We start from the raw sequence: 26,740 nt of genomic DNA, 5'->3' as shown, positions 1-26,740 counted from the left end.
TTGTGCTTTCAAAATACCACAAACAGTAAGCATATTATAACGAAAAATTGACTGTAAGTTTGAGACTTAATTGTATAGTGATGAAGGTAGAAATAGAGTTGCTTTAGAAATATTTTCTGCAGTACTACAGAATAAGGTTATATACAGTTTCAAGCAGAACATTTTAAAGGAAGAAATTAAATACACAGTTCTCTTTATATACCATATGTCAAGTTACAATTTTCCTCCTTTGCCTTAAGAGTTGCATTTCTGTACTATTTATCTGCTGGTTGATTTGCCTCTTAATTTAAGGCTTGGAACCTATCTGATCAAAGCGTATACATTACAACATCCACAAGGAGAACTCTAAATACAAGTCTTTTGCATTTATAGCAATGCTTACATCATCAGTGTCTTTGACTCGAAGAATCTGTTCTCTTAGATCCTGCAAATCATTAAACGTGGACTGTGCTGTGATGGAATATACTAATGCAAAACCTTGTCCATTTTTCATGTATAGGTCTCTCATTGCTGTAAACTGTTCCTGTAATTAAAAAAGACACAGATCTTGCATTCAATTTGCACTTTCCTTACACAAACTGATGTATACTTCAGGTCACAAATGGATTACAAGTATGATGCATTTGTACTCTTCCCCCCCCCTTTTTAAACTGACCAATATTTTAATGTTTTATGGTAAGCGTTAATGTAAATTAAGATACATTAAAATCAGTCTCAAGCTTGGAACATTTTCTAGGGTAGCTAAATAAACATCTAGATATTGCCAAGGCCTACAACCCTGGAAAGTCATCACAGAAACTGAAGTAATTTCAAAAGAAAGATCAAGAACAGAGCACAGAAGGTACAGGATAGTCTGTAGATTACAGATGTTACATTCCTCCTGAATCCCTCCTTATATACCAACTCCTTCCTGTCTCCTGTTTATTCTTTAAAACACACTGCAAAGTAATCGCATCCGTTTCAGTCTCCATTTTGTAGTCTAGGCACTTCCTATGTCAAATTCTACTTTCATTTTCAAGGAGATTGAATAGAGGATGGAGATCCTCAACAGACCTGTCACATTCCCTAGACTTTGGTGACAACTACGATATTGCGTGCACCACACAGCAGCAGCATTAGGACTTGTTGCTGTTTGCAGGCTCTCACTAGTATGACTGTGCTAGCATTTTGCCTTTCTGGCATTGGTGGCTTTGCGATCTTGTGACTGATCAATCACTCACCTGGTCTCTTGTCTTACTTTATCATATTCCAGGAACTAGTTCATCAACTAAACGTGCACGATCTCAAACTAAAATTTCATTCCTCTTTAACTGTCCCAGGTCATGTAGCCCTTTCTAGTGGAGTGAAACTCAAGTATAATACAGGATTTATGAGACTAAGTAACAGAATTATTTAAAAGTTCTATCTGCTTGTATATATGGCCTCAGCTGTAAAATCCAGTTACTTTCTTCTTTTTCTTTGTTTTATATGTTAATTTTAAACACAATTCCCCTAAAACTTACGGTTTCTTTTGTGAGGCCATCTCCTCTGTGGTTGCATGCATTGAGCATGTTAATTTGACCTCATTATACCTCAGCTTCTGTGATTAGAGGCAAACTAGTACAATGCAGTGCAAACATTTTCAGAAGGACATGAGACATTTCAGTTCTGCAGCTGCAGTGGAAATTCTGGTTCAAGATTTATACTATATACTAAATATCCGCACACAGATTTTGCACGTTCGTACCCAAAAGGTCTCTATTTTCATATATGTTTTCTTCTACAGCTGTACCAAATACTGTATGTCAGATGAAAAGAAGAATATACTCCAAGAGAACAGCCACTTGATCTTTCTGTAGTTTAATACAACCTTAATCTAATATGGAGTTTAAATAAATGATTATGGGACCAGACTGCTATTATAGTTCAGAAAACACATGCTACACTCCAAGAGTCTTGATTCACTGGAATCAATGAGTGAAATGACTGGTTTCAGTATATTTTGGAACTAAACAGGAAAAAAAAAAACTGACCAGTAAAGCATATGGTTTATTCCGACCCTTTGCATGAGTCCACATAAGCTGACTAAAGTGATACTATTTTTATCCCCGTGTAAGAGTCCATCTCACAGACAACAAGAAAGCACTTTTTCTTCAGCAACAGAAATCAAAACCGAGTAACCATTGGGTCTAAATTTGCCTCTGGGCAATGTAAACTTAAAACAGCAGCAGAATCACTTTTAAAATGCTCAGTCTGATGTTTCCTCTATTACAGAACATTGGATCACAGGAAACTTGCAATTCATTTTCTGTTGCAATACTCAACTTTTGTTGAAAAACAACTTTTATTCAATGCACTGACCACAGTTACTCTTTAGCAAGTGAGGAAGAAAACTTGCCATTGTTCACATCCCTACAGTTTTTGATGGGTTTAACACAGTACATCAGTATTTGGGAAAATTGGTTTTACATACCGTTCCTGCAGTATCTAAGATTTCAAGCATACACTGTTGTGCATCTACTTCAACTTGCTGTTAAGAGAAAGAGACGGAGTTAGACTGTTTCCTCTTGTAACTGCCTTCCAAAAACACCATGAGTTGTGTGATTTTTTATAAGCAAATTCATAATGCATAAAGCAACATAATGGCTTAAGAAGTTTATACAGAGATACACTTTGAAAACAGCAGGAGAAAGGTTTTCAAAGAGCCCCTGTGACATTTTCAAAAGCAGCCTCAGCAGCCAAGTACCACTTTGCAAAGTGATTAGGAATTTTTGATTATGGAAAATGAAGGTTGCTAAATTTGTAGTAACAGTTACCAGCAACTAACACAAGTCATTTCTACTTGTTCCAGGGATCATTCACAGAAAAGTCCAGGTGAAACCTACAAAATTGAATTGGCACACTAATGCTCATTTAATAGTCATTTAAATCAATAAGCGGTACACAACATACAATACACCAAGCAAGCCACTGAGACTGATTTCCCAAAATTAAGCCTTTAGTGACACTAATTAGGATACTGATTCAGCTTAAAAATAGAAAGTTTAGGAAACCAGATCAATTTCTGCATCTATTTCAGAGTTCCCGTCTAGTTTCTACACCTCCCTGCATCCCCTAAATAAGAAAACGTCTTCCAGGGTAACAAAGGACATGGAAGTGCCCTCAAGCTGTTTCAAGCAAGCTGATCAGATTTTTTTTTTTTTCTTTCAACCTATCAGGACACTTCCCTTAATTGTATTCATGTAAAATTCCTAGTTGGCAGATGAACACTCAAAAAGAACTGTGTGTCCCTCATTCCTGATACATCCCTTATCAGTAGTTTAACTTCAAGTTTTTCTTCTGTAACTAGATTAGAGCTTTGGGGGAAAAAGTTACTTCCACTCCTCTCATACCTCCCTCATGCCCCCCAGGAATGGAAATTCCTTTAATAGTCACGATTTTAGCATGTATTGCTGACAAAAGTATTCAAGCTAATTAAGCAGCACCCATTCCCTTGGGTTTGATGAGTAAATCAAGGCTAAGTTTCAAGATGCTCAATTATTTTACTGTTTTAAAATTTAGTTGCAGACAAACAAAGTTTTTCAAGCCACATTCTCTCAACTTCACATACTTTAAAATTAGATTTAACATTAAGAATACAGAATTGCAACTGCCAAACAAATAAAGCCACTTGAGTCAAGAAGCAAGTTAGAATATTACCTAGAGTGAAGAAAACAACAGCATAAAGTGTCATCCAGACTTAAGCAAAAAACTTACACTGGCTGATTTGAAAATAAGTGTACAAAGAGATATTCCTAGTTGTTTCACGACCAAAACTGAAAGAAACACTGTAAGATCTCTGGTAAAAAAATCACTAACAAAAGGCAAATTTCTTGAGATGGCTTCACTTTTTCAGACTCCACAGAACCATTCATTGGAAAAAATCATCCAACAAACATCAGAAATCTAATGTGACCTGAAGAATGCAAATATATAACAAGGGAAACATTTTAACTCAGAACAGGTTGTGAGTATTTTTGAAGTCATTTATTGCAGGGCCTTTGCTATGTCAGACCCACTGAATATCACAGTTTCAAAATCCCTACTCCTCTAATACAAACAACAAAAACAACAACAAAAAAATAAGTTGCTACATAATTTTTTTTCCTGCCATTATGTCTTTAATAAGAGTTCTGGTCCTGTTTGAAAGCCCACACGCTCAAGTAAGACTAGGTTTTTTCCAGCATACAGATTTCTATGAAGTCAAAGAAAACAAATGTGAAATTGTTTTGCTTTAATTCCTCTTCTGTTCAGAAGAGCTCCTGATAACTATAGCTGCAATGGCTGTTAATGCGCCTCTTTATTCCGACAGAAATACAGCCCCACTGCTGAAAGAGGACGTCCTGCAGTCTCAGCCCCATCCCTAGCTAGGGTTTGTGTACCTTTCCTCCTCTATATAGAAAGTAGTATTTCTGTGGTCCTGTGGTGAGTTCCATCAGAGGATCAGTACAACTGGGAAGTAATTCACGTAACAAAATGAAAGAGTTTAAGAAACGGACACCGATCTGCTTCACCAAACGGTTAACTCTTTTGGTAGTAGTCCAGATGCAAGCCGTCTTAGCCTGGAATATTAATCATGGTCTCAGCTGAAACTGAAAAGTGAGCAATATGGAGATTTCAAGATAATGCAAGCAGAGTCAGGCCTTGCAGCCTGTCATGCTGAAGATGAGAAGAGAGGAACTAACAGGCCAGAGTGTTTGTTCATTTATGATAGGTTTGTGTCAACATATTAATAAAACAGCAGTCCATCTAATGGAAGCGTATCAAGCTATCAGTGAAATTGTTAGGAGTACAGTATGTTTCCTCTTGTATTCTGAAGGTGAGCCTGAATTTGGTTTTAGTACATTTTCATAGTAGCAAAGACGTTCAGAGCCTCTGGAATACAGGTCCAAATCTGCCTGCAGACACTAACTCAATATACAGCTGTATGCATCTATGTGCATTTTTATACAAAACCATAAATACATCACTATATTTATATGTAAGTATAAAATAATAAATATGTATATATATTTATATAATAAAAATATTTGTGTTCATTTCTGACAAGTTATTTTTTTAAACTGACAAGCCAGTAAAGTACTATCCCTAACTACTAAAAGGCTAATCTTGCATTACTCCTTTTAGACAGACTTCTCAAGAACAACTTTGCATTTCAAACTTAAGATACTAGGTATTCCATGACGTTACCAGGCATACCCTTTTTGAAGCAAAAACCTCAAATATTTGACATCTACTGCAGCTTGAAGCAAGTATTTAAGTTCCTGTAACACAAGAACATCTTTGCACTTACCTTTCTGTAGGAATCTTCTATCGTAGGATCGTATTTTTCAACAAATATTCCTTGAACAAACTGTACAGTCTGCAACACAAAAGTTCTTGTAAGATCCTTCTTGTATACTGTACAAAATGTCACAAATTACTGTTCTAGGTGTATATTCACTTATCCATCACAGTTTTGAAGGCAAACTAAGTGACTGATGACTATAAATGAAGTGAAATTACAGTAAGTTAGAGGCATATGCCTATTTGACTACGTATTGTTAGATAAAGTAATACTACACTTTCTTTTAGGCACTCACTTGGAGCATAAAAACTAAAGCATGCATTGATTTAAGGTTTGTCTAACTTTTGGAATCATTATTATTTTTTAGTTGAATAGGATACTGTATAGCTGCATGGCTTTTACATTTGTATTTAGAACTACTGCATCTTTTACTACTTATCTGCCAGCAAAGGAATTAGTCAAAAAATAACTGCCAGCATTTAATACTCCTAACTAAAATCAATGAGATATTCCTGTATACCTAGCACATAGGAGGTTTTTAGCCCAAGTGGAACTTTAAGACTCAATGGCCAAGTCAGAGCATGGACAGGTTCAAATCCAGACATGCTGCAGTAAGGTAAGAACGGAGAGGTGAAGGAAAGAGTTCTTTTATAACCTAAGATGATTTGTCACGTGTCTTCCTTTAGGAATTGCTTTGTAAAAGAATAACTTCTACCTGATAAAGTGGGCCTCTAGATCTTACTTTATGATAAGGTGCGCAATTAAACTGAAAGATATAAAGTTCTCAGTTGAGCTGAAAACTTCATATTCTGTGAACGTTTTTAGTGCTAGTCTATGTCAGTCTGACTGCAACTTTTCTGTACCCATTTAGCTGAAACTCCCAAGCTCTTTGGTGTACGGTCATCCACCTGCTGCAGTTATTCACCTACTTGCAAGCACAGATGTAGAAAACATGACAAACTTCCCATGAATATGCAGATGGATAGAAGTTATTTGCATTTAAAAAATGAGTGTTTTGGACACTAACAAACATTAGGCAACCAGTACACCAGAGAACTTTCTAGAGACAGAAGTTACCATGGCCAGGCACATGCCTGGCACAGTTCATCATGTTGGTTTCCCAAAGCAGCTTGATTTCCCACGAACCTATGCATGCCTGCGTTATCCAGTGAAGCCAGAGACCTTCATAATGCTTTGGTTATGCATTTCACTGTGTGGGATGGGCAAAGATCTGACCAAGCACCAGCAGCCAACCACATCCAAAAATACCAGCATGCGAGAGTGCACCACTGGATGCGGATACACCCAGAAAGTGCTGACAGATACACAGCAAAGGGTGTAGCCATTCTAGCCAGGAACCCTCAGCAGTCATTACTTATTTTTTTAACGTGAGTTTGCAAAAATAATGGGTTAGTAGAGAGTATTGGAGAAAAAGCAAGACACCAGAAATCTAAGAAAAACTTCAACTGCTTCATAGTACTTACCAGAGCAGACTTTCCAACACCTCCAGAACCAAGAACCACTAGCTTGTATTCACGCATGATGCAAGAGATAAATCGCCCTCAATACCTAAAACACACAATAAATTATTCACCGTTTTTTTCCAACAGGATTGCTATTTTAGCATTACTACAGACACTGTTCGCTTGCATGTATAACAAGATATGAACAGTTAAATACTGATATAAAATTATAAAGGCAGGAGAGACACCATTATAAGCAGGCGTAACCTAAGCAGGATGTCACTTCAATTATTACACAGTATGGACACTATGGCCACTTATTCAAGACAATAATGATGATCAATAATACTTTTTCACCTAGTACAAGTGAACTACCGCCAAGTGCTTCTTTTGAACAGGATTTTGAGACTTCAAGAAGTTCTGTTATTCACGTGTTATTGTGTGTAGTTTCAGACTCAAAACATTACAGACTTGGAAATGTTTTTCAAATGGAGATTTTTATATCCTAAGAAACAGTACTTTGGAGAAAAGGCAAGAACAGATTAAGACTCTTTGTAATGAAGAGCTCAGTATTGTGATCTTGCCAAAATATCCCAGGTGTTTTGAAGGAAGTGCCCAAGTACCTGGCAGAGCTGCTCATACCTACACGCACACAGCACTCCCTCAGAGGCCTCTGGATGGATAGGTGTCCTTCATTTATAGCACGGAGGAATTAGGCACAGAAATTAAATTTACTCCTATTCATAGGGAAATTACTTGTATCACAGCACACCATTCATTGATCTGTGTTCATCACAAGAACTTACACAAGCTTTTCTAGACAGGAAAGCAAGTCTTCAGCACCTCGCTGTGACTATTGCAGGGAGCATTAAGGTGATTCACAGGTTTCTCAAGAACTTTTTCCACTCACAAGAAGTTCCTTGCACTATGTATCTTGCAACAGGAGACCAAAGTCATTATCCTCAAGAGTCACTCAGATGCCTGAAGAGCTTGCAGTTTTACAGCTGCATTCCCAGTACTGAGTATGTTTATCAGGTAAACAGCTGCTAATGCTCATTACCTATAGTACTGATGTAGCAATTCTAAAAAGTTTCACAGCTACTACATCCTCTTCTCAGCCATCCCCCAAACTTGTTTCATATCGCACAAGTTTTCATAATTTCATATACATACACATGTGCAAGTGGTTTTGCTCATACAAGCTGACTTGAACGAAACGTCTCCAGTTTCCTCTGAAAAACCGCACCACACCACTAAGAACATCAGTACTGACTAAAAAAACAGATAGGAAGCTTCTTTAGTGAACAGCATCTCTTCATTTGTGGCGTCATCTACGTGGAGCATCAGCCAGAGCTTGTATCTACTGGCTCCAAGTTTGATCAACATCCAGAAAGCACAACCTTGACACCACAACCCAATTCACTAAGCAGAGTTTGATAAAAAGGCTTAAGGATTTTATTACATAGCAGCCATTTTTCAAACCACCAACTCTTAATGAAGCTACAACAGAAAGCTGCAAACCATCAGATAAATAGTATTTTCTCTCTCACATTACTGTTCTGCCATAAAAGAAATATTGAATAAACCCTACTGTAGTAAAGCTAACAGTTACTGTTAATAAGAAACAATTATTGAAGTGGAGATGGCATATATTTTCTCATCCTGAAACACTTAAATGCCAAACGAAGAATCATTCACAGAGAGACTCGTGTAAGAAAATTAAACCAAACTCTTCCCACCAAGCAAATATTTTTCAAAAAGAACAGCAGGATCCCAGAAGTTAGCATTAAAAAAATAATAAAAAACCTGCTTAAATCTGAGGAATGATTAATGTTCTGCTAGATACCTAAATGCAGTTATAACAACTGTGGTTTTACGACTAACTTGAAGCAACCAAAATACTACTTTGAGACCCTTCTTCTCCAAGAAGCTGGGAGTTGTGTACTAGCTGGTGTGCCCACCTATAGCTGCCTGCTGGATCTGCCTGCTCATCTTCACTGGAAGGAGCCTGGCAAAAACAGAAACAGGGCCACAGATGTTGGGGCAGGTCTTTGGGTTATGTGCACAAGAAAATGTACCTCTTACTGTCCTGCAGGCAACCAAGAACTGCTGCAGCTGTCACGCTACAGGAGGAAGGTCTCAGTTCCTTCCCTGCACTGACTCCAGCATGTACCAAATTGAGTTACCCGTTTTTGTATACTTTCCCTGCCTTTAGAAAGGTAAAATCCTCCTCCCCCAGAACTTTCCTGTAAAGAAGGGAAGAAGAAGCAAGGTAGGACATAGCCTTCTCATCAGCAGTAACCTCACAGCATCTCTGGGAGTCATGCCATCTGTTTAGAACACACCACAAAGACGATTTACACAGAAATTAGAGCACCTCCATGTTAGTGCCCATCTACGCCATCAATGATTAACCCCACATTATCTGAAGACTGAGAAATCAAGAAGCCAGGCTCTTGCAAACACGTCATGAGCAATTTTATTTACCTAAACTATTTCTTGTGCTTTAAGCAAGCAATGGGTGTGCAAGGAGAAAGCAGCGAGGAACTAATACCGACCTGGTGCCCAGCAATGTAGGTCTCTCCACAGGCTTCTGTTTACCAACAAACATCAGGACTATCCAATTTCATACCTAATAGAACAACTTTTCATTCCTCCCTTTAAGTAGTTTTCTTCCACCAGAGCCAAGCACACTGTTTTATCTGTTTTGCACCATCATAAATGTTTAGTTAGATCCACAAAACCCTAAGTCGTCCAACCTTTCTACAAGGAAGAAAAAGGATCGTCTAACTGTACTTAAATACACCTTTCAAACTCAAGACAAGTTAAGCCTGTAATTACTTCACCTGTCATTTCTTTAAAACAAACATTCAGTTATGTCTTTATTTTTGGAAAGGTGTCACTAGAATGACAAACTTAGTCAGAAGAGGGGAAATCCCAGTGCAGTAATCTGGGTGAACTGCAGCAATTTCACTGTCTTGTAAAGGATGGTTTCAGCAGAATTTTTCAGTATTCGGTCTGAAGTTAGCAACTAAATACGCGGATGTCAGTAACGAAGGCTGACAGTAATTTAGAAGTAATAGGACTTAGAATAGATATTCAATAGCTGCTGCTCACCTAGTGGTTTGAGTCATTTGTGACTTTCAGGAGAGTTTAACACAAGCCAAAGCTGCTTTTCGCATCCAGGTTTGGAAGAAAAGCCCTAAATAGCCAATGCTCTGGAGCTGGTGTCACTGCTTTTGGTTACGGTACGTAATTGAAGCACATATACATTATTACAGCTTGGTCAGCCAGTCTTCTTAATCTGTGAAATGCCTAAGCAAAAAGCTTTGGAATGAAACACAAAACCTGTTTTCCAAAACACTTTCTTCAAGCTAACTCTGGAATAACACCTGCAGAAGTACCAGCTGTCATCTGCTCCCAACCCACAGGCTCTGGATAGCAGCCCTGAAGTCACTTCACCTTCCTTTTACTGCTTTCTAATAGGAAAGATACTCACTTCGTGGCTGAGAGAACTTTCCGAAGGAAAGCAAAATTTCCTGGTTAGAGGTCTCTGTCTCTTTCTCAACTAAGAAACCACCAGTCTTCAAAGCTAGGAGCATGGCAGACTAGCAGATATGTGGAGTAAAAATAAGAAGTCAGCACTTTTTCCACTGACCAGTATGCCCGTTGGCTGTAAGCGTGCCCAGCCTGGGTTAGGACTCTGATCCTGCCTGAACTTGACTTTCCAGCGATTCCTGACTAGCCCGACCTGGCCCTGCTCTAGCTCAAACGCATCCTGCATCGCGTGGTGTACGGACTGCTTGCATCCTAAGCCTTGATCTTACTCGAACTTTGCTTTTCGGGTTGACATAATGCTTGATTCTGGAATTAATATTGTATTCAGCTCCATCCAGTGCTGACGCTTTCTTGTTGACTCATTTATGACAAATGGTGGAAGCAGAGGAGAAAGATGGAAGACAAAGGATAGAAGGGGAGGTTTAAGCCATAAAGCACACAATATTTCAGTTACCTAATGGCGTTTTAAACAACAGAAGCCATTAAGCTTCAAAGCAGGACACTGATGTAAAAAATTCAGCTGTTGAAAGCTACGCATGCTGTAAAACCTAAGATGGGTGCACAAGTTTCTGGTGGATGGCCTTCTCTGCCTGGGGAAAAACAAAAACAAAAACAAACAAACAAACAAACACACTTCTCTAGCTATTCTAGAACAGATACTGACTGCGTGCAATCTCTGCTTATAAAATCTACCCCTTGCATTTCACATGTTCTCCTGCCCTTCTCTCTCCCACAACCACAACAGGAGAAAAAAAGTGACTGGAAGAACCTTGGAAGAGTACATGGTTATGAAGCCACTTGTACTATCCAGACAAGAGCTCAAAGTGGCACCTTCAGAAGTGGTACGTTCAGAATAGCTTTCAGCAGTTGGCACAAACCAGACGTTTCAATGATACCCTTTCATTCCAAAGCTATCAGAAAGCAATTGTATTACTTAACCGGAAAAAATAGAGAAAGAATCATTAGATCCTTTGATCTAATGACAAGATCTCACTCATTCAAATCAGGAGACAGTTAGGCTTGCGTGTTTCCTACCTAAAAGTTAGCATGCTAACGCCACAGCCATATCACAGCATGGTCAGAGCACCCAGAACAAGACAGGGTCAAGTCCAACAACGTTTGTCTGTACTCCCCGGATCACCCAGTCTCAGGGGGAACGAGAAATGGATATACTCAGAAGGGTGTAATCAAAAGGAAAATAGCACAGTACCTGACTAACAGATAAGCAAAAAGATTTATTGGACAGTAGTTTATAAGAAGTATCCACAGAATTGCCCAGCAATTAGACACAAATAATTTCAAACTTATTCTGACCAAATAAACCTAGCAATTTGTTTGAATCCCTACCTTCCCTCTTCTTTTAGTAGAGTATTTTAACAGAGATTTACACTGCTTTGAAGGGTGGCTATCTTTAAGCTGACAGGCCTTTGAGGAATGAGAGCAATAATTCCTTGGCTTTTTCATTTTTCTGCTCCTCTAATGTTAGGCAGAAAAAGTTTGTCCACTGTGGTCTCTATGCAGGCACTAAAAAAGAGGAAGACAGGAAGCATGCAAAAACGGTGGCCTTCCCCTCCTTCACTGGATCAGGGAATGTCTTTCACAACTGAGACAAGTGTTTATATACAAGGATATCATCAGCATAACCGAATTCTGGAGACATCCAATGCAAGATTTAGCTAGAAAATAAGAGAACTTACTCTTCTCCAAGAAACACCATTTCACACAAACTGGACTCCAGCGCTGTCTGAAATACGCGGTCTCTCAGAAGTAGTGAGCTCACTTTGGCACTCACAGTTGATGGAGTTGACGTGACTTCAGTAACTGCCTTGTGTGCTTCCTGAGGTGTAACAGTCCATAAAGCCACCAGCAGCTCTTATTCGTCTATATTACTTTTACTAATTAATGCATATATTAATGCATTAGTGTTACTACACTGCATTAATATACAGCGCGTTAATGTAACTAATGTACTACATTAATACATATATTAATACATTAAAAAGAACAATGTTAATTTTTCTTACCCTGCCATCTCTCACACTGTCGGGAAGGGGATTACTCCTAGTCTCATCCTGCTTTTATCACCTCTTGAATACAGACCAGAGATGACAGATATTCTTGTTTTTTGGTCATCCCAGTTTTGAATAGAGTACTAGAAGGTGATAACTAACTCAAAGATGATAACTAAGGAAGTATACAGTTGAGAGTAAACAAGGAACTTAGAGGAGAATTCTTCCTGAAGCAGGATGACTGCTTACTTAATTCTACTTCTGACTGGCACACTTCTTCAAAATCGAAGTACTTGATAAAGCCCTTGCTCCTCCAGTTTATGCAAATGACTGGACGCTTCATCCGATAAATCACTGCGCATTCTTCAAAGGGCATCTTTGAATGAACACCATTTGAACAGAAAAAGGAAAGCTTAAGCAAGACAATCCACTGGAAAGGAAACGCTTTAAAAGGTTCACATCTTTCAAGGCCCCTCTACACAGAACTTGCTTTCAGCTTCTGCCCTGATCAGATAAATTGGGAAAAAGTGCCTCCTGGACATTTTCTGGAGAGCTTTCTTGAAGCATGTCTCCAGACAAAGGTGAACCAAAGTGATGGTTCACTTAAGGAAGTCAAGAAATAAAAAATGCTCTTTTAGTGATGACTGAAGATGCTGCACACTTACTGCCTGTAAAGCCTTCCTAAAAAGCAAGCACACAATGAAGAACTCAGAATTCAGGCAAGTTCAAATACCATTTGAGGCACCTGAAAGGATTTGGACTCAATATGACAGTTATGAAGACAAGTTTTTTGGGGGTTAGAATTTAGTTTGCTAATTTTTGTTCAACTCCTTCAGCCTCAAATTTTGGTTTCTGATTCAACTTTGTTACCTGTCTGAGGAATGGGAAAGCCAATCAATCAATCTTTCCAAGTGATATTAAACCAAATGAAGCTGGAACTGGAACTCACCTCCAGGCCAAAACAGGAACTAAACACATTCAGTCCTTGAAGATATCCCTGAGACTTGCTTATGCGAACAAGTTGTTCAGGTATGGAATTAAGCAAATAGTCCTTCCCAGAAGCATTATCATTCTCAGAACTTTACAGACATCGCTCTCATGTTCAGGTCTTGATGTACTGGTTGTATTGTTCAGTGCATTCACTGAAATTTTCATAACTTTTCTGCCTCCGCATATTTACCTCTTCAGAAGAGGCGTTTTGTTAGAACCACCTTGGGAACAGTGCTCTTAATCTCCTCTCAACTCTTTCCATAAGTAATAAGTTTCGAACATCTGAATGACAGATCAAGCAAATCAACTGACCGGTTTACCTGCTTACCAGTTGAGAAACTCCCCATGGAAAAGAAATCCTACTTCTCAGAGAGGGGATATTAGCCCTGAGGTAGAATGACAAGACAGCGGTCAGACATTTTGAAAAACACCTCTAGCTCATTCACAGGACTCGGTCAGTCTGACCATGGCCATGGGATTGTACCTTACAAGGAAAGATGCTTCCCACCTCTGGTACTGGCTAAACCTAAATCTTTGTAATTGCCTGGGCTATCCAGATTCCACCAAGTTTTGAGTCTCTTGGTTTAGAGCCCCTTCGTCATTGGAACAGGTGGTTAGGGAGAACATGGGCTGTTCTTACCATTCCTCAAATATATACACGAGGAGAAGTCCTAAATTCTTAGCTCTAAACTCCAAGCCAAGGAGGGTTTTCTCAGTCCATTCACTTCCACAAGTTTTTAGATGTTTTAGGAATTAAAGCAACTCATATAATCCTTGCTCAATAGGGTGATCTCTCTTACAAGAGTTGAGTTAAAATACTCCAGAGTTGACTTTATCACACTTATCTACAGAAAACATTATTCCGAAATCAATTCGAGACAAGATACAATGAAAAGATGGTAGAGTCTAATTGAAGACGTTTATACTCAAGTCTCTGGGAAAAATAGCTAATCCATTACTAATGCAGACTTTCTGGAAGCAAATCAGTTGTTCAGTAAACAAAGCTAAAAGTTTTTGTTTCTAGTTTTTACCTGATTTTGACACCTTTTTGTCAAGACAAGAAGCTATTTCAGAAAGAAAAGGATTTGTCAGTTAGCTAGCTAGTTCTTCTGGGCCCTAATGCAGCAGTTTTTCTTGGACAAAAATATTTCTTCAATTATCTTCAAGTATTTTAACTGATGCCAAACTATCCTTGAAAACTTGCCTGGACGATTAAACTTACCCAGTGACAGGAAGTCATACTCACCACCTGAGAAAGTGGCAAAGACACTAAAACAAGTTACTGCAGCACAAGCAGGGCACGGAGGTTTAAGTTACTATTTGAATATCCCATGGGGATGCTCATCCTACAGAGATAACCAAGTTTTCCTCCCATCATTGAAGGGAACTACCTTGATTAGTATGACATACACAGAGAAGTTCTGCAAAGGATCTAGCACACTAAATGTCACATTCAAGCTTACCTCTGGGTAGTTCCGGGGTCTATAATTAGTGTAACTGAGTAATTTCCCCCCCCCTCCCAAAGTCAAAGTTATCTCCCAGCTAGATCTTAAATCTAAATGCACACCTGATGCATGTTCTAAGGCTGAAAACCGGCGTACTTGAAGCCACAGGTATCTCAGGATGAGAGGTTCCAAGCGTGAGACCAACTTAAAGCAGTTTCATACCAAGCATAAAAAGCCAGCTTGTTTCAAAACAAGTGATGCAATGAACACTCTTAAGCTACTAAAAAATAATGCAATGCTCCAATACTGAGCTGAAGTTTCAGTTTTATGCAAAAACTCAACTATGCCAATTCAGGTTTTATAAGGGACTCAAAATTAAGTTATATTAAGCCTATTTAAGCCTCAGTTGGACTTTGTAACTTTTATCAGATTTACTTTTGGTAACTGTTTGCAGTGACACCTTTTCTTCCAATCTCAGTAAAACACCACCATCCCCCAGAGAAGTTGTTTGTGCGTGCTCTACCAGTCTGACTTCCAGCTAAAACGATGATCTCAGAATTTCTAAAGAAACTGAATTGCAAATGTTTCTGATGCTTGCAAAGAAAACTCTAGGCAGACAGTAAGTAGAAAAAGCACAAAGATTTTTAAAAACACTACAAATACATTAAATTCAGAGAAAGCATAATTATCACATTATAATATCTTGCCAGCCATAAACTAAGTATTCAACTATGCAGCAAATTTTGAGAACTGAGACAGCAATTTACAGCTGTAAGCTCGTCTCTACTGTCATTAGAGAAGGACCGGTATTTAGCTCTAAAACTTATTAATTAATAGACTGCCTTAACTTATTAATTAAGGGACATGGTGAACCTGCCAGGTTTGACCCGATACACCTCCCAGTGTCTCCTCCTGATTAACAGCAGATCAGATCATTTGCTTATCGTCGTAACCATTCGAGTAAATTTTATCTTTCAAGTTACAAATAGAGACAAAAATAGCAGGACTACAACTGAGGCGTGCAAGTTTTCAGAGTCAAGATACTTCCCTTGTAAAAATGCACTTCTGCAGTTTGAAAGTTAAGTCAAAAAATAAGCTTGTAGGTTGGCTTAAGATACTCCTCTTAGGAAAAAAGGCAGCTTTACTCCTGTCATAGAAACGAGACCTACACTCAAATTCCATGCGCTATCTGTGTAACATCTGCCAACCTTAGCTCTCCTCTGCTTGTGCCGCTGGCTGCTGAAGCCATCCAGCCTCGTGTCAGGTTTCCACCTTCAAACGTACGGCAACGCTGAGTACAGCTGCAATTCCAGGACGTCCTGAATCTTTGTCCCTCCTGCCAGTTTGTCTCTATAATCCACGCATCGTGGACAGGCCTGGCAATACCAGAGCTTGCATTCTTTCATGCCTACTTGCACCGTCTTCAATATTAAAAGTTGGATTTCAGTCCTGATTTGTTGACATTACTTACACATCATCAAGGCACAGACATTTCCCTCATCATTAGATCACCTTTTGTTACTGGCCACTGAAGACTGGCTTGTGTAGCTCCTATGCATACAGTTCTTCAACCACCATCTGAAAAGTTCCTATTTCCAGTTAGAAGCTAACAACATCATGATATACTGAAAAAAAGTCATCTTCCAAAGTGCAACTTATGCCGAAGTATCCTTCCGTAGTATGATTTACAGTCCCTCCATTACAACTCAGGATAGTAGCCTGAGATCAGTCTTACCAATTCTCATGTGCCATTCTAATTAAGATTAGAAGTTTTATCTGCTGAAAGGACACTGATCCTATGCAAACTGAGAATAGTAGGTACTAGCAATCATTACAGCAACAAAATTAGCTCTTCTATGATAAATGAACCATAGCAGAAAAGTCAAGTAATTATAACTCGTGCCTGTTTTGAGCTCTCAATCAATGCTTCCTCAACAGAAGCATGGTTATTTGAATGTGAGCAAACATTACTCGAGTTATACATAACTTCATAAACAGTTCCTTTTTTAAAGCTTAAGATTTCCATCATGAGGTTAAGTTAGGCAAAAAAAAAAGCACACACAAACCACCAGCAATAGCTACCATCTTCTGCCACGCGATTATTCAACTTCTGCAATAATGGAGGCGTGACTTAATTGCTTCTTTTCACAGTTTATTAGCTGAATCCACCGATGAAGGTGAGTTTGTGCGAGATATGAAACACTTCATGGAAGTGGCTGAAACTCGGGCAGAAGGCACGTGCTATGAGGGCAGGCTGAGGCCCTTGGGCTGCCTGGGCTGGAGACAAGGAGGCTGAGAGGCGACCTCCTGGCTCTCGGCAGCTTCCCGAGGAGGGCGAGCGGGGAGGGAGGTGCCGGCCTTTGCTCCCCGGGACACCTGGGGACGGCCCAGAGCTGCGCCAGGGGGGCTTCAGGCTGGGCACGAGGAAAAATCTCTTTGTGAGGGTGGCCAAACCCTGGACCAGGCTTCCTAGCAAGGTGGTTGATGCCCTGTGCCTGCCGGTGTTCGAGGGGCATTTGGACAGTGCCCTCAGTAAGGTGCCTTAACTTAACTCCAAAGCCCTGCACAGATGCAGATCCGCAGACTTGTTTGTTGTTGAGGCAACTGCTAAGTTGCTGCAGCTTCACACCAGAGTGTTTAAAAAACACTAAAATAAATGCCAGCTTATCTTCACATGCCAAGCTGTGATCAGCAGTAATTCTGCCTCTGCTTTGTGAGCAGCTGATGCATCTCAGACAGCCCCCCAAAAAATCTTATTAAATGGGTCAGAAATTTCCGAGAAGGAAAAATCTGACAGTTACGAGCAGGAGCCCAAAGAGAAGCAATTCATGTTTGTAAGCCTAAGCTCACACACACAATGACACCTACACGCAAAGCTAAAGAATTTTAACCAAATGAATTTGAATCACACTCAGCCCCACACCGCTATTACATGGACTAGATCTTTAGTGAGTTACCGAATTAGTATGGGTTAAACTTGATTAAACAAGTCTCCACAAGAGTCTATTTCAATCTTCTTAAGATCAGCCTAGTTCTTGTTCAGACCACAAGTTTTTGGTTCCTCTACATCTTCAAAGCTTGTCATTTACTGGAGAAACCTGTACTTCCTTAAGATTTGCTTTGCTGTTAAGTTAAATCAAACACATACTTTCACAGGGCAGCAGATGATGTCCAAAGCATACCGAAATTTAAAGTCAGCTCCAGAGGTTTGGGCAGAAAGACCTTTCTATATACAGAGCAGCATGCCTGCTCATCTAAGAGTCATCTATTATTCAGACTACGACAATCACCACACTATTTGAGCAGGTATTACCACCACATCCTAAACGTTTTCCTGAACAAGTTTTACCTCCAGGAAATCAAATATATGCATCTCAAAACAACCTGTATTTTGGGCAAAGCCTGAGTGGAAGAACAACTTTTCAGTTCACCCCGTGTTCCAGTGAAGCAAGTTTATCCTTCACAAAACCACTCTTGTATTTCCACATCGCTCAGGGAGTTCCCAGTACAGCCAGTGCATCCTCTTTTTGGGTTTTCAACATGTGACTTCAGCCTTCTGTAGATAAGGCTGCGAATGGTTCCTTACCTTCACGTCTGCTGTCACAGCAGGTTCAGCATTCAACTTCCAAAAGAGGTTTTGGCTTTCCTTTATGAAACGTACAGCACAGAATTTCATTTCTAAAAAGCACTCTGCACGCAGTTAACTAAGGAAGAATTACATGATTTGAGACTACAAATATTTTCAACTCGAGAAATTTGAAAAAAATACATATTTGCAAACTGTATCTTAAGATCTTGCCTCTAGTTAGGAGCAGGATTTACTTCCAGTGAGCAAGGCTATACTTATTGCCTGCTGTAGTTAAGTAAGTCCAAACTAACGTGCATGTAATGTTGCTTCTTCGTTAACATGCTGGCTAGGCAGGACCCAGATTCCTAGCAGAAAAGAAAAAGGCAGCTTCAGGACTTCTTGTATCTTTGTTTGTCAAGAAACAAACTGTACAACCTACTCGCTCTTTTCATTGACGGCTTCACACGTAGTACTCCATTTCCTCACTCTAATTCCTGCTCACATAGACACAGCATTTCTCTTCTGAGATTCTTTTAGGAATTTGATGAAAAGCAACACAGATCAAAAAGATGCCAAACACTCACACATACAGTGGCCTAAAGCACTTTATTGTAGAACTGCGCTTTCAGCTACTCCATTTTTGCAGAACTTCAGCCACCACACTTTGGTTTTCTATGCAAGATCTCTGGCTGAACCTCAATATAGCTCAGGGCGTTTCCTGAAATAAAAGGTTTAGGGAGATCAGAAAAGGAAAGAGCATCATACAAATAAAAAAAAAAAATAAAAGAAAGCAAGGGGCATACTCAAACATAAAGCAAGGTGAAAAGGTAACAAACTGAAAGAGCATGCAATGAACAAATGAGTGTGATTCAGAAATGCTTGTTTCTCTCCAGTATAAAAAGCAAGCGGAAAATTCTGCACCAAAAGTAAGAGCATGTGAAAAATCAAGCATCTAGTTAGAACGAAAGTTATGAGTGCCTAGATTTATTGTGGGATCACAAGCTTCCCCCTGCTGGTCTCCAAACTTATTCAAAGCCCAGAATGATGTATAATCAAGTAACAGGATGCCTCTTGCCTCTTCGGCGAGATATCTCCTAATCTGCTGCATAAATCAGATGAGATTTATGAGAAAGACGGAAGAGCAATTCTCTAGCATGACAGTCAGCTATTTTTGCCTCTTCCAGTGTTCCTGCTCGATGCCACAGGACTACTCCACAGTCTCTTATGCTCCACCAAGTGCTAAGATGACAATTTGGCACCGATTTCTAGAAGCACGGCATATTCCCAAATAACTAGTGTCAGCAAGAAGTTGGGTTTGTAGCAAAGCATTTCACAGCACGTTAAGAACACAAGTCCAAGGCAACTCGACTTGGGTGCTTCTACTCAGTGAGGACTGATGATGTTAAATGACTTCAGAAATTCATCTGTGGACTGGTAATAACACGGGCAAGAACTCTGAGGATGAATTCATACTCGCAAAGAACTCACGTTTCTGATGCTGCTCATGGTGGCATCCATGAAGACACAGAGCACTTCCCGTACACATACACAGCTGAACCATATGCATAAATAACAGCGCAACGTGGTTAAGAATACCATGTTCACCATCAATTCTCCATTTAAAACAAGTCAGAAGGGTGACAGAAAGCCAGTCTGATCCACCCTTATACAAACACACTAACTATATAACTGCAGGAGCACAAGAATTGAGATTTTGCTGTATTAATTTACATACTTTTCCAACCCTGAGAAAATCCTTTACCAATGTTGTCTGCAATAACCAACGAGAAACTAGGCATGGTATGTTTTATGGGTCATCTTTTTTAAGGACATCAAGCTTTTGGAACATTATCTTGTAAGCAGTTTCATAATGAAAGATGAGAGGAGGGTTACCGACTGTGTCTTACAATGTCTTAACAATTCACCTTACCTACTTAAGGCTTGCAAGGTTAATAAGCAAAAGGTTCCTGCCCAGTATGCCCCTGGACTGCCCTTGCACTTGACCACACAAGCTGGACACACAAGCACACAGCTCAGTCTCAAGTGTAAATATCACCTTATAAACAAATAAATCCAGCCCTAAATACTATGTCGTGGAGAAGGGTTCTTAAATAACTTCCATTTAACAGATTACCTCTATACTACAGTCCAGTTTGCTCTCCTCCACGTTTAGAAAAAAACAAGATGTGCTTCAGCTTTCCACTCCTCTTCCAGTGAATCACTTTTGGGGAAGTATCAGACCAGGTGTTACAGAAGTTTAACTGCGCACAAGAATTGTGCAACTTGGCTATCAGTTTTGTCCAGGGTCTGGGGCAGTCCAAATGGTTTTCAGCTTATTAACTTCATCTTAAATAAAAATTTGACTGCATGTGAAGCTCAGCCTTTAAAAAGGAAGTAGCTGCTCTGGCCCTACATCTCTTGAACACACTTTGATTTCAGTAATGCTGAATGAAGTCCCACACCTAGCATCGTTCAGGTCCTCCCCCTGTCTCCTCTTCCTCCCCTCTCAAGCTCCACACAGGTAACTCACAGGTGTCTGCAGCTCATCTTTAAGACACGTGGTGGTTCCCTTTTTGCTTCTTCTCGATACATGAAGAATACCTTAAAGAGTTTCCCTTCATTGAAGGCATGAAAAAAAAAATCAAGACAACTGACTAGGTTGCAGAAGCAGACTGTGTGGGGAAAAAAAAAAAAAAGAGAAGACTCCAAAAGCTAAGATAATTAACACAGAGCAACAAAAAGGAACACTTGCAGGGACTATTTGTATTTGGGAGTTATTTTAGATTAACTGAAGAGGAGGCTGGCCAACATGCATGATTTGGGCAACAGATAGCGAATTCATTTCAGCTTTGTCCAACTCATTTCATGAAGTTATGAAGTAGGCCATGCTAAAGAAAATAACCTTGCAGAATTGCATCTTTTCCTTTTACTTAAAAGGACCAAGATTAATAAAACCTTATAGTTAAAGCAAGTAAGGTTAACAGTTAACATTCACATCAACATCAATACATTTTGATGCAAAGAGCACATTTTCTTCAGAGTTTCTATGAGGAAAGCCAGGAATTAGTTGCAGATGCTTGCTTTAAGGTTTGTCTTCAGTTATCGAAAATAAACTGGTCTCCTGTTCCAGTTCTTCAACACTGTCCAGAAATTTAATGATACAAAACTTCTCATGGCCCTAAGATTAGGGTTACCTTGAAAATTATTTCATGAATTAGGAACACCGCCACCCGGTATCCTTTCTGCAGAAGAACTGGTCAAATGATTAGGATTTCGAACACCTTCCTGTGTTGTAACAGCTGCAGGAACGATAGGTTGATCTGAGCAGCCAGGGGTTCCCTGAAGAGGATCTCAGGCTGGAGGGAAACACGAGATGCTGTTTCTGTGCCGCAGGACGCAAGCACTCGTCCATGAGAAGGGCCAGGCAGGCTCTCCCACTTCTGCACTCTGGTCTGGCCTTCCTCCCTTGGCCGAGGCTGAGCTAACCACGTTTACTGTAATTGGCAGTCTCTTTTCAGAGTCGCAGAGCAGGGATTTACTTCAAACAACATCAGCTCCTTAGATTAATAACTAGAAAGCTGAGCGGGACAATGCGCTCGATGCTGCCAAACGCCTCCTCTCCTGCCTGCTTCAGCTCCGAGCAGCTCCTTTAGCTTTGCTTCCCTGCGGGGTCGTACAGAGCCTTCACCCCACTGCTCCACTGAGGGACGGTGCTGGGAAAAACCCTGCCTTTGAGCAGAGAGCATCCTGAAGAGCTAGAGGGCCCACAACTCATTGTGTATTTCGAAAGTCGCTCAAGAGGCAGATTGCCAACATGGTGCGTACAGCCTTCCTCCCTTTCCTTGTCGCTAAAAGACCATGGAGATTGCTGGGAGTTCACAGCACAGAGATGTGCAGACAGTTTAAAAAAAAAAAAAAAAAAAAGGAAAAAAGGAGGCCTTTTTAGTTGTCCAGTGTTTCTTTAGGCATCCTAAAGCATGGGAGACAAGGGCTGCAAGCCAGAACTCACCACCACTTCCGAAGGTAGCCTCGCTCAGTTGTGCTATCAAGAAACAATCTGCACCACCAGACGAGGTCTCCGACCGTCTCCAAACACCGCTTGCCTACTACAAGCAAAGTGTCACAGCCTCGTAAGAAACTCACTTTTACTCTGCCTATCCCACTCAGTTTTCTCGTGTTTGACAGGCCCCGAGAAGGAAGCGTCACATGAGATGCTCTGAGTGAGATGCTCAGACACTCCTGCAGTCGACTGCTGAACAACTTTGGGAAGTGTCAAGTAATAAGCAGGTCCCCTATTAAATGCCTTCAGATAACAAAAAAGCACCTTCCTTTTCCCTGCTTTATCCGAGAAGAATACAATCAGACTCTCTCAACCATATGTGAGCAGGAAAACAAAGCCTGCCTTCAGATAGGAAGGTGTAGCTGCTGCAGTCACTCCCTCCATCTCTCCAAAGAAGGAGGCTGTCTAAAATATCCCTCTACCTGACCTAGATGCGACAGAACTCAGCAGAAGCCTGCCCCAGCTCAGCGGGGACTCAATACACTGACATTACACAGAGTACTTCAGTCTGCTCCTGTATTTGTTCTGAGACAGAAGAGTGGCACTGCTTGCAACCACAAGCTAAATACAAGCTTCTGTTGCATAGCATATACTTAGCCATCTATTTACTAAGAGTAATTCTGATTAAAACTCACAATAGCTTGAGAGAAATTGCAGAGCGTGCCCTGGAGAATTACAGGGCACTCTCAGAAGTCAGTTAGGTATCTGAAAGTCATCTCAGCATTACCGGCCAAGGACCCAGCTATTGTCTCACCATCCACCCAAGGATAACCGCACGCCTGTTTTTAATCCGTACGCTATCCCTGCCCTTTGGAGCACCTCTCTAGCTCGGAGCAGGCAGCAGACCGCTACGGATGCCAGGACTGGCACTACAGCAACGCGCACACCGAGTACTCAAGTACTTCTGTGACTCCTGCACTTCTCATATTCCAGACGATAGGTGGACACCTTTTTATTTCAGTTCCTGTGCTTACTAAGTGCTAGATCACAAGCTAAGTCATCTTCAGCACGCTTCCTTTCTCAGCCATACAAGTAATTTCTTTCTGCTTTTGTAGGCTCTCACCTAGATTCCCATCTGTTTGCTTCTGCTCCAGAAAGGCTCTCAAATTAAAGACAGTCAGCTTCGCTCTGTAAAACTGGCACAGCACAAAGAAAACTGTCATGGCTCACTTCAGATTTATTTTTGATGACCTGTCCTGCAGCAGAGCTCGAGAACAGAATAGCAAAATTTTAATTGCACTCAGAAAACTTATCTGGTGCATGCATACAGCAATCGAAGCAGGACCTCCACTTACAAAAAGTACAAAAGACTATTTTTTTTTTCATATGACTTCTGTTTTTATGCTTATAGTCTCTCAGCTCTGTTTTGCACTTTAACTCACCCCCCGGCAGACAGGTGCCACGTATGATCAGCTTTGCTAAAAAAATTAAAAAAAAGGACGCATGACATTTATAGCATATGGAGCAACTCAAACCTCAGCTATTTAGCTACATAAAGCCTTACCCTCCAGTTGCAAGCTAAACTTGAAGAAGTTCATACAAGTGCATGACACGACCCTGAAAACACACAGGCACCAAGGATCGGAACACTGCACATCGTTATTTAGAAAGTTTATCTGCAAAGCCTTTGGTGCAAACGACCAAGGCAACCTTCACTATTCCCTCGGCTCGTTTTTAGCTAGAATGAAGTCTACAGGATAGAGTTGGAACAAGAGTTTTAAAAAAAGGAATGGATAAAGAAAGTGAAAACGCTTGACTGTACTAGAAATTAAGGTTTGTTTTCCCAAAACTTGAGATTTTAGCATTGATGTAAGTCATCTAAAAGCAGATCGTTGGGTTCATTTTTCAGGTTTTCTGTGGGGGAGAAAAGAACCTCTTTCCAAAGGGAAATGCGTTTATTTTTGAGTGGTTACTATATAAGACAACGTGATTGCTTCTTTATCTCTTAATTATAATCTGTGGGAAAAAGAAGATTGTTTTCCGGCTTCTTTTTTCTTGTAACGGTGATTTCAACGCAGTTTACCATGAAAGAGTACCTAAAAAAGTCTTTGTCATTCACTGTCTACGTACTCCAATTTGGGACACAACCCAGCTGTTAGATGGTGGAAATAGCAAGTTACACTACTCAAAACACCTAAATGCAGGAAGACACACACAAACCACGCGATTTTCAAGCGGGGCACCTCTGAAACATCCCCTTTATTGGCCCTTTACCACCTCGGTGCCGTGCCCACGGCACGGGGGGGAATTTTCCTCCCCCCCTCGAGGCGGGGAGGCGGTGAGCCTCGGGCCGGAGCCCTGGCGCCCCACCATCCTCTTTTTGTCGTCCGAGGCCAGCCCAAAGGCTCGCGTTTCGCTCTGCCCCTTCGCAAACTTCGCTCTGCCTCCCACCTCCACGCTCAGACGGGAGGGGCCGGCATTGTGTGGGTTTTTGGGGTTTATCCGGGGGGGGGGGAACGAAGGGGCTGCGCCGGCGGGGCGCAGGACCAGCTCTTCCATTTGCTGCCACAGCGGAGCCGGGCCGGGCCGCGTCCCTTCCGGCCTCGTCCTCGCCGCCACCCCCGGGGGCTGAGCAGCGGGGCCCGGCCCCGGTCCCGGTCCGCCCCCCCTCCCCAGGAGCCCCGGGCGGGCGGAAGCGGCGGCGTGCGGCCGGACGAGGTGGGGCCCGGCTCGGACTTCCCGCTGCCGGCACCGCCGCCGCCACCACCGGGGCTGGGGCTGGGGCCCGGCCCTCCCCGGGCGCCTCCCCTCGCCCCGCCGCCGGGGCCGCAACTTTCCGCCCCCGCTCCAACTTCGGCCGCGGGCACCGGCGGCGGGGCGAGGGCCGGGCACGGCCCCTCCACCCTCCCCCGATCACCCCCCCACACACACCCCCACCCCCCCCGTCCCTCAGCGCCCCGCTCCCGGGCGGCCCCCGCGCCTCGAGGCGGCGGCGGCTCCGCCATGTTCAGCCTGCTGCCCCTTCTCTCCCCTCCCAGCCGCCACCTTACCGGACAGCGCCTCCGCTCCCCGCCCGCCGGCCGAGCCCGCTGCCCTGCGCCGCGCTGCGCTGCGCTGCCCTGCGCTGCGCTCCGCTCCGCCCGCCGCCTCTGGCTGCCTGTGCCGGGGCGCGGCTTGGGGCCGTCGCCGTGACGCCGCACGGCCAGCCTCGCTCTGGCGGCGGGGCGGGGACGGGAAGGGAAGGGAAGGGACGGGAAGGGAAAGAGGGAGGGAGGGGAAGGAGGGAGGGGAAGGGCTGACCCCGCCGCCGCGCTGCCACCGCGCAGGCGCCCGGCCCCCTTCCCTTCGCCCCCTTCCCCTCAGCGCTGCCCCCTCTGAGGGGACGCAGCCCCCCGGGCTTGTCCCCCCGGGGTTTGTCCCGGCTGCAGGGGGTCGTGGGCTCGCCCCCAGCTCTCCGGGCGGCCCCCAGGGTCCCCACACCCCCCGGTGTGACAGAGCTGTGGGTTAGGGGCGGCCCAAACGTGGGGCCGAGCGCTGCGCTGGGCATGTAATGGTCGCCCTGGGTCAGTTCTGAGGAGAAATGGCAGGGATGTGGCTCTTCCACCTCCGAAAGGCTTTTGGGGATCCATGGATGAAGAGTGCATCAAACCATGACGTGCCGCTACGTGTACACAGCTCGCTACGCCTCTGGATGCGAACTGGCTGCCGTTGGCCCTGCGATACAAAGCAGGATGCCCATGACCTGCAAATAAATTCCTCAGCACTTCTCTCTCATTTCCCCATTAAACATCATTGCCTCCCCCCCCACGCTTCTCTCTCATTTCCACATTAGCATCGTTACCTCCCAACCCCCACCCATCACTAATATTTTCCAGTTAGAAATAGTTCCGCTGATAAACGTTAAAAATAATCATTTATGTTTCTGGGAGGAAAAAAAAAAAAAAAAGCAAGCAAATAGTTAACATGGTGTGCTGAGATAAAACTTTTGCTCAGAGGAAGTCCACGGCATGGTGTGTGAAACTGACAGGAAGTTGCAAGGAGGCTTCTGGCAAGGAGAGTGGGTGTGGAGGAAGCGCAGGCTCTCTGTTTGTAGCACAGAGATAGAAAAAGGAAAAAAAAAAAGATTATGTTTCTCCCCGTTGCACGATGGAGAGAGTTCCTCGCTATGAATGTTTGGGGGCTGTACAGCTTGGAGTGGGTGCGTGGGAGATGCTGGAGGTCAGAGCAAACGCGGTCAAAGAGCGACCAGTGAATTATCTGCCCTTGGTTGGAGGAGCTTCATCGAGGCTCACAGCATCGAGAAAGTGACACATTTAGAAAACATTTTTTGAGTGTTGCTTCCAAATCCCAGACGTCATAAAATCTCCAAAGTCCAGGCAAATCTCTCGGTGTTTTACAGCTT

The 26,740-nt window shown here is 42.2% G+C and overlaps 1 protein-coding gene across 8 annotated transcripts in view; it reads right to left on the bottom strand.

Annotated features, from left to right (window-relative positions):
- Positions 1–25,551, bottom strand: part of RAP1B (RAP1B, member of RAS oncogene family) — a 31,996-nt gene extending 6,445 nt beyond the window's left edge. The window contains exons 1-7 of one of the 8 annotated variants that reach the window (XM_050708215.1): positions 25,389–25,544; positions 18,778–19,056; positions 18,570–18,703; positions 6,790–6,874; positions 5,312–5,380; positions 2,453–2,509; positions 383–523 (exon numbers count right to left, since the gene is read on the bottom strand). In XM_050708215.1, the coding sequence (XP_050564172.1) occupies positions 383–523; positions 2,453–2,509; positions 5,312–5,380; positions 6,790–6,846 (324 nt within the window). In that variant the 5' untranslated portion in view covers positions 6,847–6,874; positions 18,570–18,703; positions 18,778–19,056; positions 25,389–25,544. Of the gene's footprint in view, positions 1–382; positions 524–2,452; positions 2,510–5,311; positions 5,381–6,789; positions 6,875–10,780; positions 10,912–18,569; positions 19,057–25,388 lie in introns of those variants that run through there. The other 7 variants (XM_035544277.2, XM_035544280.2, XM_050708214.1 and 4 more) reach the window with 7 other exon arrangements.
- Positions 25,552–26,740: the final 1,189 nt, after the last annotated feature.

The sequence above is a fragment of the Cygnus atratus genome, chromosome 1 (genome assembly GCF_013377495.2).
Source record: "Cygnus atratus isolate AKBS03 ecotype Queensland, Australia chromosome 1, CAtr_DNAZoo_HiC_assembly, whole genome shotgun sequence".
NCBI lineage: Eukaryota > Metazoa > Chordata > Aves > Anseriformes > Anatidae > Cygnus > Cygnus atratus.
This window is presented reverse-complemented; position numbering and strand designations above follow the sequence as displayed.